General features: G+C 56.4%; 1 protein-coding gene across 1 annotated transcript in view; it reads left to right on the forward strand.

Moving 5' to 3' along the window:
* LOC138381889 (programmed cell death protein 1-like) overlaps window positions 1-15067 on the forward strand; it is a 49345-nt gene extending 34278 nt beyond the window's left edge. The window contains 2 exon segments of the mRNA XM_069466504.1: window positions 14212-14562; window positions 14892-15067. Coding sequence (XP_069322605.1) covers window positions 14212-14562; window positions 14892-15067 — 527 coding nt within the window.
* Window positions 15068-16916: the final 1849 nt, after the last annotated feature.

Raw genomic sequence — 16916 nt, forward strand, 5'->3', positions numbered from 1 at the left:
AGAAGGAAGACTTCTCAGTATGTTTGTTTCACAGGGCCAGCATAATGTTGATACCAAAACCTGAAAAGAACACTCCAAAAAAAAAAAAAGCAATACCTTTTATACACAGACTATTATATGCTAACTTTTTTACAAAGCAAAAAAAAGGCTAGTACGTCCAGATCAAGTGGAGTTTACCCCAGGAAGATGAGGGCAGTCCAAAATTTGTAAATCAATTGATGTTATTCACGACAGTAAAAGAATAATGGAGAAAAAAATCACATGATCATTTCAACAGATGGAGAAAAAGAATTTTGATAACATTTGTTAAAACTCAAAACCAATTCATGACAAAAGCTCTCAGCAAATCATGAATAGTAGGAAACTTTCTCAATCTAATGATGGCTATCTACAAGAAAAACCTCAAAACCTATAGCCAACATCACACTGGGTACTGAAATACTGAATAATTTCTGTCAAAAACAATAAATTTGTTCTCTTACCCCTTATATTTATTATATCAGAGGTCCTGGCCAGTGCAACAATGGAAAAGAGGTAAAACTGCCTTTATTCACAGGTCACATTATAATGTACAGAGAAAAAACGGAGACATACAAAGAAACTATTGGAACGAATAAGTCAATTTAGTAAGGATGAAGGATACAAAGGTCAATATACAAAAAAATCAACTATATTTCTATATTCTAGCAACAATTGTAAAATGAAAATGTAAAATAATACCTACCATTTATAAAAATATAAAATATTTGGTGATTAAAGGTAATAAAATATGTGCAAGACTTCTATATTAAAAATTATAAAACATTGATGAAATTAAGGAGGAACTAAAATAAATGAAGAGCTATACCATGTTCACAGACCAAGAGACTTAACATCGCTGAGATCTGTTCTCCGCAAATGGAGCTGTAGATTCAACACAGTTAGAATCGAAATTGCAGAAGAATTTCTTTAGAAGTTGACAAATTTATTGCAAGTTAATACGGAAATGCAATGAACCTAGAATAAGGAAAACAATCTAAAAGTTAGATGACATATATTTCAAGAATTGTAAAGCTATAGCTATTGACAGTATAGTATGTCAGATTAAAAGATTAATGGAACAAATTTTGAGTCCAGAAAGAGAGCTACATGTGTATGGTCACTTTGTTTTTGAGACGGTCACTATTTCAATTCAATGTGGAAAAGAAAGCATAAGGTATATTCAATAAATGGTGCTGGCACACCTAGATTTTACAATGTAGTTTTTTTTTTTTTTCCTAGAGGAAAATAAATGCCTAGACCTGTATCTCATACCACACCCAATAATAAAAGCAAGATGAGTCATGTTTCTAAATGTGAAAAACAAACCTATCACATTTCTGAAAACATAGAAGAATATACTTATGATTTTGGGGTGGGCAAAGATTTATCAGCTAGAACATTAAGGCATCAATTAAAAAGCTGTTGATTTCCCGCATTCAGTGGCTCACACCTGTAATCTCAGCACTTTGGGAAGCCCAGGTGGGAGTTCAAGACTAGCCTTTGCAACAGTGAGATCCCATCTTTACAAAAAGTTAAAAAAAAAATTAGCCAAGCATGGTTCAAGAAGTTCTAAAATCAAGGCCGGGCGCGGTGGCTCACGCCTGTAATCCTAGCACTCTGGGAGGCCGAGGCGGGTGGATTGCTCAAGGTCAGGAGTTCGAGACCAGCCTGAGCGAGACCCCGTCTCTACTAAAAATAGAAAGACATTATGTGGACAACTAAAAATCTATATAGAAAAAATTAGCCGGGCATAGTGGCGCATGCCTGTAGTCCCAGCTACTCGGGAGGCTGAGGCAGTAGGATCGCTTAAGCCGAGGAGTCTGAGGTTGCTGTGAGCTAAGCTGACGCCACGGCACTCACTCTAGCCTGGGCAACAAAGTGAGACTCTGTCTCAACAAAAAAAAAAAAAAAAAAAAAAAAAAAAAGAAGTTCTAAAATCTGAGATTCCTGTATGATCACGTGGACAGAGAAAATCATGCTTCTAAGGAAAACTGAAGCACACCTGCTAGTAGATTGAAGCCCTGTGCACTGTGTTCAAGTCCTTGTTATCTACCTGTGGCCTGGAATGGATCCTAAATCCCCCGATTTCCTCCAATATTTGGCTACAACTAAATCATGCTAAAGTCCCCAGGATCTCGCCCACCAGCAAAGCAGGGATACTCCAGGGCCATTCATGGAACACGACCCCTACCCAGATTAACCAACTAAGAGAATTAAATATTAAGATTGGAGAGGAGTTAGATATTAAGACTGGAGATGTGGGTGACACTGGGGTACGCTGTCTATCCTTAGCCCCGGCACACTGTCTCTGTGCCCTCCCTGGGGTTCTGAATTCATCTAGACGGTTTCAGTGGCCAACGAATCTATGACAGTTCCTAAATCTCTACCTATCCTCCAACGAGGACCCCTCGTGACAGCCGTGGCCTTTTGCTTGTCCCGTCAGCCCCCATACATCTCCTGGACAGGGACTTCTTAAAAACCTACCAGGCCCATACGTCCTTCTCCCAACTAGGAAAATAATGCTTGAGTTATTTTCACCAGGAGACTTTGCCACACAACGGCTTTTACCCAAATTCCCATCCATTCAGTTAGCCTCGCCACCACTACCCACCCTGCTCCATAACAGCTACGTGGGAGTCTGGGCACAATCCAACACCGAGGAAAACCCTCAGGTTGTGAAGATGACAGTTGTGTACACTCCCAAGGACGCGATTCACCCCAGGAGTCGACCCCAGTGAAGGAGCGAGATGGGGAAGGTTTCTGCGGTCCTGCGTTGGACGAGGTTCTGCTTGGGATGACCGTGTGGTCAGAAAGCTTTCCCATGCCATGAACAGAGCTGCCGAAGCCACCAGGGCGCAGCGGCGTCCCCAGACGCCCTCGTGGGTCGTCGCAGCCCAGCCGCTGCGAGCGTTAGACCAGCCCCGCCGCGCAGGTGGTGTCGCTGCCGCTGCCCACACTCCCACTGCACCTGGGTCGCGTGACAAACCTAAGATCTTGCGGCAGCGACGCTGTGACAGACGCGTCTTCAGAAAGCCCCCGGTCCCGGCCCGACGCACTGGACTCAATTTCCCGCTCTCAGCTGTTTCCAGGTCCCGTTGAAGCCCCACCCCTTGGGCCCTAATGAGCCTCCTCGCATCCGGGCTGGGCTGGGTGTCCTCCCCACCCTGCCTCAGCCATTGTCACAGGCCTCTGCGGGAGGCTCCGGACCGCGCCGGCTGACCCTCTGCAGCCCACCCGCAGCCAATGCGACCCAGAACCGATCTGTATTTCACAGGTGCTTGGGTGTTTCCCAGGCACAGGGCTGGTGGCGCTGGCTGGGCCCTGCGCTGCCGCTGGGGTCCCCCGTAGACTAGGGGGACCCGGCCGGTTGCAGCCGCTGCCCTGGACAGGTCCGGCTCAGAGGGATAATGTGGACAAATTTGTACCTGAAAGCCCATCCTTCAAGACGGACCCCGAGCATCAGAGTCTGATTTTAACATGGAGCCCGGAGGCCATTTGCTTACTGGAGGCCACGCCCGCACCGCGCCCGCATGGCACTGGAGATCCCCAGAAACCTAGCCTCCGATCAGCTTTAGCACGTCTGGAGCTCAGCTGAATTAAGGAATTAGAACGCAGCTGCACTGACCAATCAAACTCAACCACTGACCAATCACATTCAACTGCGTTAACCAATCAGACTCAGCTGCATTGACCAAACAGGACTCAGCCACACTGACCAATTAGACTCAGCCACACTGACTAATCAGACGCAGCCTCATTGAGCATTTGGACTCAGCCACGTTGACCAATGAGGACTCAGCAGCACTGACCAGTCAATTTGAGCCACACTGACTGGTCAGGACTCAGCCACACTGACAAATCAGATTCAGCGACACTGACTAATCAGACCAGCCACATTGACCAATCAGACTCAGCCACGTTGACGAATCAGGACTCACCCGCACTCACCTACTAGATTCAGCCACACTGACTAGTCAGGACTCAGCCACACTGACCAATCAGATTCAGCCACACTGACTAATCAGACTCAGCCAAACTGACGGAGCAGACTCAGCCAAATTGACCAATCAGGACTAAACCAAATTGTCCAATCAGACTCAGCCACACTGACCAATCAGGACTCAACAGCACTGACCAATAAGATACAGCCACACTGACGAATCAGACACAGCCACGTTTACCAATCAGGACTCAGCAGCACTGACCAATCAGATTCAGCCGCATAGGTAAAGCCCGTTCAGCAGCACTGACCAATCAGATTCAGCCACACTTACCAATGAGATTCAGCCACACTGACTAATCAGACGCAGCCGCATTGAGCATTCAGACTCAGCCAGGTTGACCAATCGGGACTAAGCAGCACTGACCAATCAGATTCAGCCACGCTGACAAATCAGGACTCAGCCACATTGACGAATCAGATTCAGCTCCACTGACCAATCAAAATTCAGCCACACTGACCAATCAGATTCAGTCACATTCACGGAGCAGACTCAGCCAAATTGACCAATCAGGATTAAACAAAATTGTCCAAACTCAGCCACATGGACCAATCATGACTCAGAAACACTGACCAATCAGATTCAACCGTATAGGTAAAGCCCGTTCAGCTGCTCTGACCAATCAGATTCAGCCACACTGACTAGTCAGGACTCAGCCACACTGACCAATCAGATTCAGCCACACTGACTCATCAGCCGCAGCCGCATTGAGCATTCAGACTCAGCCACATTGACCAATGAGGACTCAGCAGACTGACCAATCAGATTCAGCCACACTGACTCTTCAGGACTCAGCCACACTGAGAAATCATATTCACCAACACTGACTAATCACAGGCAGCGCCATTGACCATTCAGACTCAGCCACGTTGACCAATGAGAACTCAGCCGCACTGCTGAGTCAGTGTGGCTGCATCTGATGGGCAGTGCGGCTGAGTTCTCATTGGTCAACGTGGCTGAGTTTGATTGCTCAATGCAGCTGCGTCTGATTAGTCAGTGTGGATGAGTCTGATTGATCAGTGCTGCTGAGTCCTCATTGGTCCACGTGGCTGAGTCTGAATGCTCAATGCGGCTGGGTCTGACTCGTCAGTGTGGCTGAATCTGGTTGGTCAGTGTGGCTGAGTCATGACTGGTCAGTGTGGCTGAATCTGATTGGTCAGTGTGGCTGAGTCTTGACTAGCCAGTGTGGATGAATCTGATTTGTCAGTGCTGCTGGGTCCTCATTGGTCAACGTGGCTGAGTCTGAATGTTCAATGCAGCTGCGTCTGATTAGTCAGTGTGGCTGAATCTGACTGGTCAGTGTTCCTGAGTCCTCATTGGTCAACGTGGCTGAGCCTGAATGCTCAATATGGCCACGTCTGATTAGTCAGTGTCACTGAATCTGATTGGTCAGTGTGGCTGTGTCCTGACTAGTCAGTGTGGCTGAATCTGATTGGTCAGTGCTGCTGAGTCCTCATTGGTCAACGTGGCTGACTCTGAATGCTCAATGCGGCTGCATCTGATTAGTCAGTGTGGCTGAATCTGATTGGTCACTGTGACTGAATCTTGACTAGTCAGTGTGGCTGCATCTGATTGGGCAGTGCTGCTGAGTCCTCATTGGTCATCGTGGCTGAGTCTGAATGGTGTGTGGCTGCCTGTGATTAGTCAGTGTTGCTGAATATGATTTGTCAGTGTGACTGAGTCCTGACGAGTCAGTGTGGCTGAATCTGATTGGTCAGTGCTTCTGAGTCCTCATAGGTCAATGTGGCTGAGTCTGAATGGTCAATGCGGCTGCGGCTGAGTCAATATGGCTGAATCTGATTGGTCACTGTGGCTGAGTCCTGACTGGTCAGTGTGGCTGAATCTGATTGAGCAGTGCTGCTGAGTCCTCATTGGTCAACGTGGATGAGTCTGAATGCCCAATGCGGCTGTGTCTGGTTAGTCAGCGTGGCTGAATCTGATTGGTCAGTGCTGCTTAGTCCTGATCGGTCAACCTGGCTGAGTCTGAATGTTCAATGCAGCTGCGTCTGATTAGTCAGTGTGGCTGAATCTGACTGGTCAGTGTGGCTGAATCTGATTGGTCAGTGCGGTTGAACATGCTTTACCAATGCGGCTGAATTTGATTGGTCAGTGCTGCTGAGTCTTGTTTGGTCAACGTGGCTAATCTGATTAGTCAGTGTGGCTGAATCTGATTGGGCAGTGCTGCTGAGTCCTGATTGGTCAACGTGGCTGAGTCTGAATGGTCCATGCGGGTGCCTGTGATTAGTCAGTGTGACTGAATCTGATTGGTCAGTGTGGCTGAATCCCACACTCACCAATCAGATTCAGCCACATTGACTAATCAGACTCAGCTGCATTCAGCATTCAGACTCAGCCACGTTGACCAATCAGGACTCAGCAGCCCTGACCAATCAGGTTCAGTCACACTGACTATAAGGACTCAGCCACACTAACCAATCAGATTCAGCCAAACTGAATAATCAGGATTCAGCCGCATTGAACAATCAGACTCAGCCACACTGATGGAGCAGACTCTACCAAATTGACCAATCAGGACTCAGCCAAATTGTCCAATCAGACTCAGCGCCACTGACCAATCAGGACTCAGCTGTTCTGACCAATCAGATTCAGCCAGACTAACCAATCAGGACTCAGCCCCACTGACCAATCAGCATCAGCCACATTGATCAATCAGGATTCAGCCACACTGACCAATCAGACTCAGGTGAACTGACCAATCAGAACTCAGCCTCACTGACCAATCTGACACAGCTCACTGACTAATCAGGACTCAGCCACACTAACCAATCAGACTCAGCTGCATTGACCAATCAGACTCATCTGTATTGACCAATCAGGACTCAGCTGCACTAGTCTATCAGACCTAGCAGTGAATCCCTCATTTGTATAATGAACCTGACTGGAGCCTGCGCGGGAACTTCCGCTGTGTAACCTGAGCCTTCCCTGTGCTCTCTGGAACGGCCGCCCTATGACACGGAAGGCGGGGTCTCTGGAATGAGTCTCTTTCCTCCAGACTCCTTTTTAGAGAACTTCTGTTCCCGGCATGCGTGGGTTCCACAGACTTTCCCCCAGCTGTCCATACCCGCGGGCCCACCCAGCCCTGCCCTGCACCCTCCCCAGACCTCCCGCTCAGGCTGCAGCTCATCCTTGGCTGGGCCCCACGGGAGCTACTGGATCCCCGAGGGCACGGACCTCGCCTGCTCGGCAGTGGGTTGCATGGTCACGGTGCGCGGCACAGGCTACCCAGCTCCTGCTCATCAAAGGGCCCATCCTCTGGCCGCCTGGGACACTGGGGAGCCACCGCACCCCGGCTGAGAATCCTTGCTCAAGGCCAGAGACCCTGAGTCCACACTGGGACCCCTGCTGGTGGCCTTTTGCGATCTAGCTTGAAAGCTGCCAGCTGTGCCAGCTTCCTCTGCCACGTGGCGCCCTGCCTGCAACCCGCACAGCTCCCCACTGCCTCCTGCTGGTGTCCTTGGCTGGACTTTGGAACGTCCCAGGGGCCACTTCCCCTTGCTCCTCAACACCTCTGCTGCTTCCCGCCAGGACCCTGCTTGGCCAGGCCGGTGCTCTAGCATAGGTAGCTTCCTCTCCAGGGGCCTGGGCATCTTGAGGCTGGAAGGCGTCGGGCCAGCTCGCAACCCTGGCATGAGGGGGGCTGTTGGCCTGCTGTGAGCCTACTGCATGTACTCGGAGCCTTCTGATGTTCAGGGTCAGCTGTCTGCCCTGCGGCCAGCCAATTCCCACTAAGTCCCCGCCTTTCAGGGTCAGAGGCCCCCATATGTGTCTCGAGCATCTCCTGAGTTTGGGTTTTGTGTCCCTGGTGGATTTTGAGGTGCTTCGCAAGGTGCTCACAAGTGCTCACAAGCAGGAGCTTTGATCGCTGCCATATTGCCTCAGCCCCCCGACCCCCAGCAGCTGCCCACTCCAAACAAAATGATGGGGCACGTTGGGGAGGCCCAGGAACACAGGCAGGGCTGGGACCAGGCAGGCGAGGTGCTGAGCTGGGTGGTTCTGTGCCCAAAACAGGAACGAGGTCGAGAGGCCCCTGTTCTGGCATCCAGCTGCTCGAGCCCCACGTGGCTCCAGTGAGAGGGCCCTGGCACTGCCGCTTGAGGACAGAGCCTGCCCTGGGTCAGGTCCCCGGGAGGGGCTCAGCAGGCCCGAGGCTGCGGGCAGCCAAACCCCAGGGCCAGGGGCCAGGTGTGCTGTGGGCCGGATGGTGTCCGACGGGGCTGGTCCTGCCTTGGCTCTGCGGAGAGGGAGGGTGTGAATGGTGCTGCCTCTCCAGGGAGAGGCTGAACAGACGTCCAGGCGTTGCTGTGGGCGAGCATGACCGACCGCCCACTGCCAGCAGCCCCAGGCCACCTGCAATGAAACTCCAAACCCCGGAGCCCCCGGCGGAGGAGGGGGGTGAACGCTGAGGGAGGAGTCGGACCATGCAGGAGGAACAGAAAAGCCCCTTATCCCCTGCACAGTCCCATACCTGTGGATTGGGCACAGGGAGCTGCCCAGGAGCCCTGTGTCCCCGAGACTCCTGTACCCCACAGCCACACCCCACCCCGCTGCCAAGTCAGCGTCCTGACACCCTCCTGGCCCAAAGCAGTAGCCCAGGGCCTGGTCAGCCAGAGAGGCTTCCAGGAGGGAGAGCTGCCCCCTCCCCACCCTACTGCTGCAGAGGGCGGAGGGGTAGGACAGGTGTGGACACAGGTCCCCCAGCTCCCCTCTCTGGGCTTCCCTGGGAGGCTTGGTCCGACCAGAGCCTGCCCCACACCTGGCTGTGTAGATCCCGCTGGTTCAGGAAGGCCCTGGGACTTTCTACCAGGTTCACATGGTTGGGGAGGAGAGTGGGCCTCTGTGACCATTCTTTAGTAAAACTGAGTCAGTTCCATCCACGGAGCTCCAGGGCAGGTGGCACTCCCAAGATGTCATGTGGTGTCGCTGTGCCACCCAGGTGGCCACACCTCCTACTTGCCCCCTCCCTCCTCTGCCTGTGTGTCCATTTTCGCCTCTTTGTCTCCCCTGCTCTCTTCTCTCTCTGTCTCTGCCTCTCTCACTCTCCTGTCTCTGTCTCTCTCAGGAGGGGCAAGGCAGCCGCAGAGTCCAGAACCTGACAGGCAGGGAGTGGGCCCGCACCAGCCAGCTCAGGTGTGAGCAGAGGGCAGGGGAATGGGCACCCTTGAGAGCCGGCCTCCTGCAGGGACCTCTGAGCTCCCAGCTGTGCACAGGGACCCTGGGCAGGGAGCTGAGCAGGGCAGTTGGGGACCTGGCCCTCCGGTGAACACCGCTGGCAACTGCTCGTGCCACTGGTACAGCTGGTGTGATAGCGCCCCCCAAATTCGCATCCATAGGAACCTCAGAATAGGAACTTATATTAAAATAGGGTCTTTGTAGAAGTAATTAAGTTAATGATCTTGAGATGGGGGCCCCTAAATCCAGTGACAAGTGTCCTTTTAACAGACACCCCAGGAGGAGGCCCCATGAGGACAGAGCAGAGGAGGAGCTGGTGGCCACAAGCCCAGGCAGGGAGCCACCAGACGCTGGAGACAAGGAAGAGTCCTTCCCTGGAGCCTCCAGGGAGCACATGGCCCTGGATGTCTGGCCTGCTGGCCGGAAGACAGGAAGCTCCTATTGTTTAAGCCACCCGGTTTTACAAACATAACTTCTGCGAAGAAGTTCATTCACTGATGGCGAATCGGTCCTTAAAAACTGGAAGGTAAATCCATGGAAGTTGTCCAGGTCTTGTCAATGGACCAAGAACCCAGAGCAGGGTCAAAGGGCGCACTGGTCAGGTGGCCATGGCTGGTGAACGGCCACTAATTCCCAAACCAGGATCTAATTTTCCTAGCTGAGCAAGGCCTTATGCCACTATTTTAGGTGATTTTCTAAGTGCAGACTGAGCTGACTGCCTGCTAGGAAATGACACACCTGCCATCTAAAATCAATTCCGTTCGCAGAGAGTCAGGAATGGTCTTCATGAGCTGGCTGCTCCTCTTGTGACACCGGGGCCCTTTCCGGGAGCGGGGCTGGGCTTTTGGGGGTGCTGCATGGCTGGCCTGGTTCTCCTCTGGGCAGAGGACTCGCTTAGCTGCCTGGACGGCGACTGCCTGTCTGCCTGTCCTGGAATAATTCTGCTCCCGAAGCCGAGGCCACCTCTAGCTGTGATTCTATTGATAAAATCACTGAATTTATGTCAAGAGCATTTGTACTCGTTTTGAAAAACGGACCAGTGAGCCACCTTTTGACTAAAATGGTAAAAGGAACACAACCAGGGTGATCTTTTCACTACCTGGTTTATATTGTCAGTACTAACTTCCAGAAGGCAAGTGCCCAGGGCTCCGTGGCCCATAAAGAAAGCACAGCCAGCCACAACGGACATAAAAAGAAACCGAGTCACAGGACTGGCCCGGTGTGACCCCACCCACGCGTGCTCTCCTGCTCTGTGCCTTGCCTGCGCTCTGGAGGGGACTTCTCAGAACAGCAAGAGTTAGGGTCAGTCTGGGCGGCGGCTGCAGAAGCGACCCCAGAGGGGCTGAGAGGAAGCTGAGGCCTGGCCACTGTGGGGTCCATGCTGCCCCCAGGTTCCCGAGGCATCAGTGCTGGTCCTCGCAGGTGGCACGGCCTGTTGGATGCCAGCACCACTCACCCCTTCTCCGGTTCAGCATCCGATCGTCCTCTGCTGCCTTTGTGGGTCTTGAGCGCGGGACCTGCGGCCGCGGTGCCACCTGCAGACAGGCCTTCGTGCTCTCTCGCTGCTCCGTCCTGTGTCCAACTAGTGATGTAACTGGTGCTCCTGGGCGTCCCCGGTGCCCGGGCATCTGTGGGCTGGATAACAGGCCAGTGAGGACAGCCTTGGTGGGTGACTCGAGTGCTGGAATGTTCCACCTTCCAATCCTGATGCTCCCATGCAGGGACAGGGCATTGCCATGTGACCTGGCAGGGTCTCCTCTCGACCCCCACAACCTGAGAAGGAGCGGCTGTCCTCGCTTTCTTACCTTAGGTCTGGGCGCAGGTGGCTCCAGCGGTCACCCCTGCCGTGAGCCTGTTCTCAGCCCCAAGTGCGGTTCCTGGGGACTGAGGGCGCCAGGTGGCTGGGTGCCGGGAGGCCTCTGTGGGCCAGGGAAGCCCTGCGCATCCATATCTCCTTCTGAGGGGCTGGGGGTGGAAGATGCCCACCAGCCGCCCCTGCCGCAGGCCCTGCCTTCCTGCCTTCCTCAGTTTCCCTTCCTGGAAGGCTCCTTGCCCGGACTCCCCTCTCCGGCCTGTCCTGTCCCGTCCACTGCCCACCCCTGGTCTCCAAGCGGGTCTGAGGCCACACCTGGTTCTGGCGAGCAGTGGGGTCCCGGGGTGTGCTCCCTGGTGAGGGCTGTCCTTGGGAGTGTGCAGACGTCTGGGGACACCTGCTTGGGACACCAGCTCCACCCTTTTCCTCTCACTTCCTTGGGAACAGTGAAGGAGACCTGCGGGGCTTCATCCCTTCCAGCCTCCAGGTTGCCCGAACGAAGGGCAGGCACACCCGGCACCCTCGCGGGGCTGGGGCCTCACTGGGGTCCGAGACCCCGTCCCAACGACCTTCTGGGCCAGGGAGCAGCCTGAGGTGCGTGTTAGTGTGGCTGCAGGAGGCTGCCAGGGGGACGAGCAGCTGCGAGGGGTCTGGCCCCACTGTGCTGGGATGGGCGGTGGCGTGTGGCTCAGACACGCAATGTCGGAATGAAGAAAGGGCTCCCTGAGGCCTCGCGGTGATCGTGTCGCCCCTGAGTGGGGTCAGAGCAGCCCCCGGCTCCACGGGGTAGGGGGCCTCGCCGCCAGGGGAGCCCCCCACGTGCTCCGGCCACCCGCAGCCCAGGCCTGGCCCCTCCTAGGCCACCGTGGCCTCCCCTACACCCCCGTCCCTCCTGGTGGGTGTGACAGGCCGTGTGCAGGGCCACACTGGCACAGCCGCCTGGGTCTTGCCCAGCCCCTCCACGGGCCCCGGCTCAGGCTGCCCCGCCCCATGCCCAGCGGGCGCCAGGCGGGCTCCGCGGGAAGCCTGTGCGGCCGTGGCTGCGCTCGTGGCTGGGGCATGGGGAGCCCAGGGTCCTCGCCCTCGTCCCGGGCAGGGCTGTGGCGGAGCCGCCCCAGGATCCTCCCTGGTCTCACCTCTCGCAGTCATCCAGCACTTTCCAGACATCTCTGATTTCCTTCCTAAGCAAGAGGGGTCACTTCAGACACCTCATTCGCCCACGCGAGGTGCCCGGTGGGGACGGCCACGCATCGGTCCTGGCCTCACGCGCCCTGGCGTGGCTCACTCGCCACTTGGGCCGGCCTAGCCACGGGCACTGAGGCTGGCTGCCCCCTGCCCCCTCGGAGTCGTGACTGCTCCGTGAGTGGTCCCCATGCTGCCCAGAGGCAGTAGAGGGACCGGTAGTAGCTGTGGCAGCTGCAGCCTCTTTCCTGTCACCACGCGCTGGGGGCCAAGCCCAGCCGGCGTTGCGGGGGGGAAGGAGTCGAGAGAGCACAGCCGGGACTGACACCGCAGGGCTGGGCCAGCACCTGGGGCCAGCGGGGGACAGGACTGGGGTGGACAGGAAGGTCACCTCGCTGCGCCGCGGGCAGATGTCTCAGGTCTCGGTCTTGGTCGGTGCCTCCCCGGGAGGAGGCCGCTTTCCCACGCTGCTGGGGGGCCGGCGGGGCCACGGGGGCAGCGGGGTCTGCTCCGCTCTGACCGTCACTCCGGCACCAGCACACACCAGGGCTCGGGTCTGCAGCAGCTTCAGCCTGCACTTCCTCCTGCACCTCGGTTTCCCCACGTGTAAATCCGGGACCACGGCAGAGCCAGGTGCAGTCTGGGGGTGAAGCCGGCAGGTGAGGGCTCTTTGGCCCTCCCGGGACCCCCAGCTGTGGGCAGGAAACGCCACCGCTGGTCACATGGGCCGAGATGGGGGCTCCTCGTCTCCCATGTGCCAGAGAGCACATGTGAGTAGGTGAGGGTAAGCGTGAAAGGGTGTGAGCACGCGTGGGCGGTGTGCGTGTTTGAGCACGTGTGGGCGGTGGGCATGTGTGTGAGCATGTGTGGGTGGTGTGCGTGTGTGTGTGTGTGTGAGCACACGTGGGCGGTGTGCGTGTGAGTGAGCACGAGTGGGTGGTGTGCATGTGTGTGTGTGAGCACGTGTGGGTGGTGTGCATGTGTGTGTGAGCACGCGTGGGTGGTGTGCATGTGTGTGTGTGAGCACGTGTGGGCGGTGTGCATGTGTGTGTGAGCACGTGTGGGCGGTGTGCATGTGTGGGGGGGCGGTGTGCATGTGTGTGTGAGCACGCGTGGGCGGTGTGCATGTGTGTGAGTGAGCACGCGTGGGCGGTGTGCATGTGTGTGTGTGAGCACGCGTGGGCAGTGTGCATGTGTGTGTGTGAGCACGTGTGGGCGGTGTGCATGTGTGTGTGTGAGCACGCGTGGGCAGTGTGCATGTGTGTGTGAGCACGCGTGGGCGGTGTGCATGTGTGGGGGGGCGGTGTGCATGTGTGTGTGAGCACGCGTGGGCGGTGTGCATGTGTGTGTGTGAGCACGCGTGGGCGGTGTGCGTGTGTGTGTGAGCACGCGTGGGCGGTGTGCATGTGGGGGGGGCAGTGTACATGTGTGTGTGCACACGCGTGTGTGTCCACGAGGCAGCGTCCTTGGCGGGAGAGCAGCCACCACCACATCCTCATGCAGGGGGTCGGGATCGTGAGGCCCCGTTGCCGTCACAGGAGCGCGATGGCCCTGCTGACGACTCCCATCCCCAGGGTCCCAGCTCTGAACTTGTCCTGAACGCAGGGCAGAGGCTGGGCCCTAAGCCTACCACGAGGACCCACTGCCTCCAGGCTGGGGTCTCCATCCAGCCCCCCGTCGGCCCCCCAGAGCAGAGCAGACGGGCCCAGGGCAGGGCATCTAAGGGGCAGGGCCCAGGTGGGCAGAGCTGGGACTTGCGGGGTCGGGCCCTGCACAGCCCTCTCTGGGGGCCTGGAGCCTAGAGGGGAGGGGGAGGCTCCTGGGGAAACAGGGTTGGGGACAAGCCCCGGGCCTCAGGCTCAGTGAAGTCGAAGGAGAGCGCCCGCCCCGACGGCCCTGGCAGAGGGTCCGCCCAGGATGCTACCGGGCTGAGGCAAGTTGGGGGTCTCCCCGGCTGCCCAGCCCCTCCCTCATGCTGGGCTCTGCTCCCTCTCCACCCCTCAGACGCCCCCGACAGGCCCCTCAGCTTCTCCCCTGCCCGGCTCTCGGTGCCCGAGGGGGCCAACGCCACCGTCACCTGCAGCTTCGCCAACACGTCGGAGAGCTTCGTGCTGAACTGGTACCGCATGAGCCCGAGCAACCAGACCGACGAGCTGGCCGCCTTCCCCAAGGACCGCAGTCAGCCCGGCCAGGACCCGCGCTTCCGCGTCACGCAGCTGCCCAACGGGCGCGACTTCCAGATGAGCGTGGTGGCCGCCCAGCGCAATGACAGTGGCATCTACCTCTGTGGCGCCATCGTCCTGACCCCCAAGACGCAGATCAAAGAGAGCCCCCGCGCAGGGCTCACGGTGACAGGTGCGGCCCCCGAGACAGGGCCGGGGTGGGCAGCCCCCTCCCCCCCCCGCAGGAACAGGAGCCGCAGGGGTGTGGGGGGCAGGGGCTCTGCCGGCCACTCAGGGCCGCAGCGACTGACCCCTGACGGGGCAGGTATGCCAGGTGGGCACTCTTCTGAGGAGCAGACCAGGTAACAGCTGTCACTGCATGGCTGGGGTCCCCCAAGGCCCCTCAGGTCAGGCAGAGGGTGGGGCAGGAAACCCTAGGGGAAGGGAGCACGCAGAGGGTGCCCCCGAGGACCCAGCCCCCGAGGACCTCGCCCCTAACCTTCGTCCTTTGTGCCCTTCCAGAGAGAGCTGCGGAATCTCCCACACCGCACCCCAGCCCCCCGCCCAAGCCCGGGGGCCAGTTCCAAAGCCTGGTGGTCAGTGTCACCAGCGTCCTGGTGCTGCTGCTACTGCCCTGGGTCCTGACCGCTGCCTGCCCCAGGGCCCCTCGAGGTAACAGCTGCCACAGCCCTGCCTGAAGCATCAGTGCCCAGTGGTGGTGTAGGAGAACAGTGACGGGTGGCCCTGGAAGCAAGCACCTGCAGCCCTGTGTCCCCAGCATGGAGGGACAGACCAGGGACAGCAAGCTGGCCTGGAGGGGTGATGAGTTCACAGGGACAGATACCGTGAGATGGGAGGACTGTCAGGGACTCAACCCAGCAGCGCTCAGTGGCCGGGGGGTGGGGGTCCAGGTGAGGGTGGGCAGGCTGGCGTGGGGCCCGCTCCCCCTGGAGACGGAGAACAGCCCAGTCAGGGCGGCACACACTGATGTCAGGGTGTTTGGACATCGAAGAATAGATTGCCAGGACAAAGTTGATATATTATTTAGTTACTGTTAGTTGCAGTAAAACTGCCCCAAAATGTAGCCGCTTAAAACTACACCTGTTCATTCCTCAGCAGTTTGCGTAGTCAGGAGGCCAGCACCGCGGAGTGGGGCCTTCCACACAGGGTCCCTCACGAGGCTTCCACCAGGTGCCGGTGCGGTCACCTTCTCACCTGCGGGCAGGGGTCTGAACCCGAGTCCCCACAAGGCGGGGGCCAGTGCAGGTCCTCATGGGCCGCTGGCCGGGCGCCACCTTCTCCTTCCGCTCCGAGCCTCGGGGGCTCTCCTGGGGTGAGCGGCACCAGGACAACAGCCCATCAGAGGGAGCGAGCGGGAGGCCAGAGAGCTCCAGCCAGGACAGCGTGGTTGGTCTCCTGGGATACTCTTCCTCTAGTCCCAGCACCACCTCTGTGTCCTGTTCCTGGGGCTGCAGTAGCTAGGCCCAGCCCCCACTCCAGGGTGTGGGGCTACAATGCCTGAGCACCCAGGGTGGGCTGTTGGGAGTCACTGAAGCTTGGGGGACAGTCACCCCAGTGAGTCCTCAGCTCGACATGGTGAGGACCCAATCCCGTGGGACGGTGTGTGCCACCCCAGGTGTGTGCCCAGCAGAGGAGAAAACTCACTGGCTGAGTCGGGGAAACACAGGGTCTCCCAGTCGCTGGAGCCGGAGTGAGCGTCCAGTCACGCTGGGGGACAGTCGCCCGGCTCAGCAGCGCTCTGGCCTCAGGTTCCTGCTGGAAGGTCTGCAGTTTTGCGGCTGCCTCTCACCCTCTGCCTAATCAGGTCAACACACTGACCGCCATGTGAATTGCATTTAACTCAGGCTAGGTTTGAGCCCAGGTCTGTGTGAAGCAAAACCCTGCAGCTGGTTCATGAAAATCTTGATGTTCTCATTGTTACAACTAATACTGACAATGTCATTCAAAAAATGTGGGTTGAGTTGCATATAACTCATGCACAGAAAACAATAAAAAATAAGAAATTAGAATGGATCGTTTAGTTTTAATAAAACACCATGGCCCCAGGGAAATTTTTTTTTAGTGTGGCAGTCAGGTGTTAAATGTTTCACATGGAACTTACCAGGCAGAGCACAGCATCCAGGAGGTTCCAGGGCGTGCTGACCATCTGGGTTTGATGGTATTTGTGCAAATCCAGGCACAAGAACGAATATTTTAAACAGAATATAAACAAGTGCAAGCTTACGTGCTCAAGCCATGACACAGGTTCTGAGGGGCTGTGGAAGAAATGAGAGCCCAGGAGTTAATCAAGACAGACAAGTGAGGCCCAAGAACCTTTGCAGAAACCCTCCAGGCCCAGGCTGAGCTGCTGGCCGGGCCGGGGCAGCCCAGGGCCACCTCCATCTGCTCCCTGAGCTGCAAATAGGCTTCCGTGGCTGGCCCTCTTCACTATCTAGAAAAAATTATAAACCATCTGTTCTCACGTTCGTTGGTTTTTAGGGGAAGAAAAAAGTTTAGCTTGTCCAAGGAAGCCCATGGCTGCAATAG

The sequence above is a fragment of the Eulemur rufifrons genome, chromosome 3 (genome assembly GCF_041146395.1).
Source record: "Eulemur rufifrons isolate Redbay chromosome 3, OSU_ERuf_1, whole genome shotgun sequence".
Taxonomy (NCBI): Eukaryota; Metazoa; Chordata; class Mammalia; order Primates; family Lemuridae; genus Eulemur; species Eulemur rufifrons.